The sequence below is a fragment of the Rhipicephalus sanguineus genome, chromosome 1 (assembly GCF_013339695.2).
Source record: "Rhipicephalus sanguineus isolate Rsan-2018 chromosome 1, BIME_Rsan_1.4, whole genome shotgun sequence".
Lineage (NCBI taxonomy): Eukaryota > Metazoa > Arthropoda > Arachnida > Ixodida > Ixodidae > Rhipicephalus > Rhipicephalus sanguineus.
In genome coordinates, this window is record NC_051176.1 from 103046610 (window position 1) to 103051309 (window position 4700).

Sequence of the window (4700 nt, forward strand, 5' to 3'; positions counted from 1 at the left end):
GTGAAGAAAGTTTCTTATGAATGATTTCATACTAGAACTCAGCGGAAGAGAAACTTGGGCTAGTTGGTGGTTCATCATTGTGAAGGAAAAAAACAGCGCTGAAAACGGACGAGCACCAAGGAAGGCACGACACAGGCGCTCTGTCGTGTCTTCCTTGGTGCTCGTCCGTTTTCAGCGCCGTCTTTCCATAGCACTCACGATGACACCATGTCTTGCGTTGCCCAGTAAAGATAATCATCTCGAGTGTGCCAGGATAGACAGGTAAAAAAACGAACTGTGACCGATTTCAGAATAATTTTGTCAACGAGTTTTTTATTGCCAGAACAAACAAACCCATACAAAAAGAAACGACCAAAGACAAAACAAGAGAAGGTGATCACAGCACTAATGCCCAAAGGAAGTTGGTCTCAGTCTCTGGGACAGCAGAGTGAAGCATCAGATCAGCAGGAGCTGGTCACGAGATGAGACACCATCCAGTGACTTTCGCCAGGAACGGCGCCGTCTTGCAGGTGCCCAGGGCCCGTGTGAACGAATCATCGTCCGGCTCAGTAGCTTCCCCCCCGACTACCACCTCGGCTACCTCCGCCAGAGCCACCGAGGCCACCTCGGCTACCTCCGCCAAGGTTGCCGAGGCCACCACGGCTCCCGCTGCCGCCAAGGCTACCACCACTACCGTAACCATCGCGTCCACTAAAGCTTCCATGGCTACTACCACCCAAGCCGCCGTGGCTACCTCCGTGGCTACCACCGTGGCTTCCTCCGCTGTGGCTGCCGAAACCTCCTCCACGGCTACCCAGGCTTCCGCCCTGGCTACCACCAAAGCCGCTGCCACTACGACGACCACTGCCACTGCTGCCATAGTTGCTTCCGCCGCCGCTGCCGTAGCTATCACGCCCTCCTAGTCCGCCACCCTGACGCTCCTCCACATTTTCAAGCGCATAGCTCACGCAGACCAAGGTGGCCAGGAGAGCTGCCAAGAGGAAGACCTGCACATTATCAGTAAAGAACGCCATATTAGTCCAGGCAAAAATAAGTGGTGAGAAAACGTACTGTACTATGTGAACTATGAAACTCTGACCCTGCCCCAATACTTGAGCAACATTTGGCAACTTATAAAAAAAATTCCTTTTCATAAGGACGAATGCATTTCATAACCTAGCACATTTTAGTCGAAGCCTATTTAAAGGTGAATACTTGAAACGGGCGCGCGGCAGCAAACTTAAAATGTATGCGATGTAGTGCACAAGTTTCGTGGAGACGTTTGTGACCACTAGGATATTCCTGCAACCACTGTCACTACAGCGATAAAAAAACTGCAAATTTATACTCTCCACGCTGTCGTAGTCACAATGACCCGCCGCTAATTAGGTATGACCCATTTTGGCGCTAGTGCTAAAGAGTACTCACGCGAAGAGGAATTCATCGAATTTATCTACACTAACACTGATTTACAAGAGTTGTATTACTACATCGGCGGTGTACACTGAACTTAGCGTTACCACACAGCTAATAGACTGGTACTATTTTTACTGGTCGTTTTCTTGTTAAAAAAAAAAGAGGAGTGTTGCACTCGCTAGCTCCTTTGCAATGCGCATCATAGATGACGCTTGCGGCAAAAGGTTACGTTGAGAAAAATCTTAGGTAGCTTGATATCTCTGTCTTGCAGCGCCGCTAGGTCAGTAAAAAGTACGATTTTGTCAATATTTTACCACCGTCCACGCGGACAGCTCATCTGCACTGCATTCTCCGGCGCCTTTTCTGAAGGCCAAAGCACACGATGTTTCCCATTGTGGAAACGTGAATGAACACTGAAGGCCAGGCGCGACTATGCCATTCAAGACGAGGTCGATCAGCTTCGCGAACAGAGCTAAAGTAACGAACAGGACGGCGTGCTTATATTTAATTTCATTCAGACATTACGGTGTATTACAACTACAGAGCCAAAAAAAAAAGTCCCAAGGCAGTGAAAACGATAACCAATTATTATTTCAAAGCTTTCTTTACGTAGTTAGTTATATAAGCCTCAGAATGATAATGAACGATATTCGAACCGTTCATGACCATCCGTGAGGCGAATAGATATATGCATCTGGGAGAATGAATATCTATATTTCTCACAGGTAACAAATTGGTTAAACGGGCCTTTGTTTTCTTCGCTTGTTGCATGCACGCGTACCGAACAATGCTTGCATGCAGATTTGAAGGAGCACGTCCCGGTGCTTTGTTTCGAGGAGCGCGCCATATCCCGAGGCCAATGTTCCGGTTGTGCACGATAAGCACCAGAACCATCAAGAAAGATGGAAATTTTGAAACAACGTACAGTCAGCATGACCGCAAGTAGTCTCCTGGTGCATTTCTCAGGCTTTTTTTTTGTTTTGTACTACATCGGTGTTCCTTGTAGCTTCTATACCACGAAACAGACACGATCGCTCTGTAATGCCGGTGCACGAGATGCCGCTTCATGAGAGCCACGCCTCGGGCGTGGCTTTCATGAAGTGCACACTGTGGCTGGTCTGTCCATTAGTTTGTCAGAGCTCATTTTCACTGTCACGTCTTTCGTGATTCGTTATTCGTCCTATTTACGAGTTGGTACTGTCAAGTATTCCCTGCTAAAGAGCAGGCATGGTGTTAAAATGCTATGTCATGCACATCTAGTAGTCTTCTTGTGAACCCGTGATACAATATAGCACACAAGAAGTGTGTCGAAAACCTCAAGAAACAATCTAGTTTCTACACAACTACGTCACTATAACATTACGTCGACACGTCATTTATATGATTTGACTTTGGCATTCGCAACATCAGAATTCACAGCTGTATTCGAATAAAGGCGTTACCAGGCTAGCCTTAAGGTATAGGGCCCGTATTCCTCAAAATAGCTTAGGCTAGAATTGTTCGCTAGAGTAAAATTCAGCCAGTTCTGATGGTTTACTTAACATTAGCAGAGCTGATTGGTCAATGGCAACGAACACTTACGAACAAAAAACTCTTCGAGTTCGGTCTTTGGGGCCGAATTCTAGAAGCCTTTCGTACATTAGGGCACCCTTCTATTGGTTTGCAGGCTTTGTCAACCGTATGACCCGCGTCAGTAGAGGCTAAAATTTCACTTACGATCAACTCTAGCGTAACATGATTTTTATGAATTTGGGCTTAGATTTACAGCAGTGGTCCGTACTAACATGTTAAACAATGAACGCTCTCTTCGCTCTCAATCATAATTCACATTTCACTGTGGTTACCTTACCGTTAATAATATTCAAAGTCCACATCAATTCATGCAACTTCACATGAGAATTTCTTATTCTGCTTAGAAAGAAAAAAATTAATCCACACGTCCGCACATATCGCTGAAAAGTGAACATTATCTATGTTAGAGCTAACATATAACTTGGCTAACATCATTACGATTTACCAGTCTCCACTACACTATGCCTCGCAGTCGCTCTCAATATATAAAAAATTTTAGGTCTTCTAGAGATGTGAACGCTTTTGAATTTCCTCTTTCGCTTATGAATTCGCTTAATTAACAGCCGGAACCTGCATTTGCTAAAGCCTAAAGATGCTTTAGTAAATTAGAAAAAAAATCTCGAAGCGACCGTTATAGTGAGCTTTCATCATATACTGTCTATTCATGTAGGCCCGGCAGCCGCTTCAATGAACCCATTCCGCTCCGCGCTTCTCAACTCACCACTTTGCTGAAAGCCATGATACTGTTCGTCTCGTGAACCTGATGCGGCTCTTGTGCCCGGCAGTCTCTACGGATGGCTTATATACTAGCGCGAAAATTTAACCGGCTGTACTCGAAAGGCTTCAAGGTCTTGGGCACTCGCCACTGCTTTCTTCGCCCTCCAATCGTCTGCAAACGCATGCACGCATTTTGGCGCGAGAGCCAAGACGTGAAAGTTGCCGTTCACCTCCTCCCCCGTGGCTACTTGCTGTCCTCGTCTCGCGTAGACAACAGCCCTTCGCTTCTTTTTTCCTCCTGTCCTGCTTATTCATTAATATGCGCGTGATGTAAACAGCCTCCATTAAATCGTTGCACAATCGCGCAGTGCTTTTATTTATCTAGTATTTTCTTTTCACTCTAGACATAGGATTCTCGCGCACTTTGTTTTAGTTTTCTCGAACCGCTCTGACAAGGCTCCTTCTGAGCGTGAACTGGAAGCGCCGCTATGTACTTCCTTCTAATATTAAGTAGGAACCTTGCCTCACTCCTTATCTCCGCTCTGCAGCTACTTTCTTTCTTCCTTTATTTCTTCCATCTCTCGGGCTCTATTTTTGTTTCTTACCGCTCGTTTGGAAGCTTTTCATTCAGTATCTGATATGCTTCGCTCAGCCACTCACGGCTGCTTAACGAGCGCGTATTTTGTCATTATATTCTCGGGGACCTAAGATAATTCAACTGTAATTTGATCAGCGTCGAATAAAAAAAATTAACAAACCAAAGCTACAAAATTACACGTTGGCGTACGTTTCCGAATAACCATTCTCCGTATTCAAGGTTGACGTTGCAACGAACGCAGTCGCGCGAATAAAAAATATAAAATGGCCCGCAATTACTTTCTCCCGAAGACGAAGGGCAATACTGCCTGCACGGTATCACGATTTCCTTGGCGAATCGTTCGGTAATTTTGCATTGAGTTACGTAAATGCGAGAGGGGAAAGAGAGCTTGGCTGCTCTATAAAACGCTATAGCATCT

At 45.6% G+C, this 4700-nt stretch overlaps 1 protein-coding gene across 1 annotated transcript; it reads right to left on the bottom strand.

Moving 5' to 3' along the window:
- Positions 1-359: 359 nt before the first annotated feature.
- LOC119394868 (keratin, type I cytoskeletal 9) lies at positions 360-3896 on the bottom strand. The gene is made up of 2 exons (XM_037662172.2): positions 3689-3896; positions 360-986 (listed from the first exon to the last, which is right to left on the bottom strand). Exons 1-2 carry the CDS (start codon positions 3704-3706, stop codon positions 546-548), a joined length of 459 nt encoding a protein of 152 aa, XP_037518100.1. The 5' UTR covers positions 3707-3896; the 3' UTR covers positions 360-545.
- Positions 3897-4700: the final 804 nt, after the last annotated feature.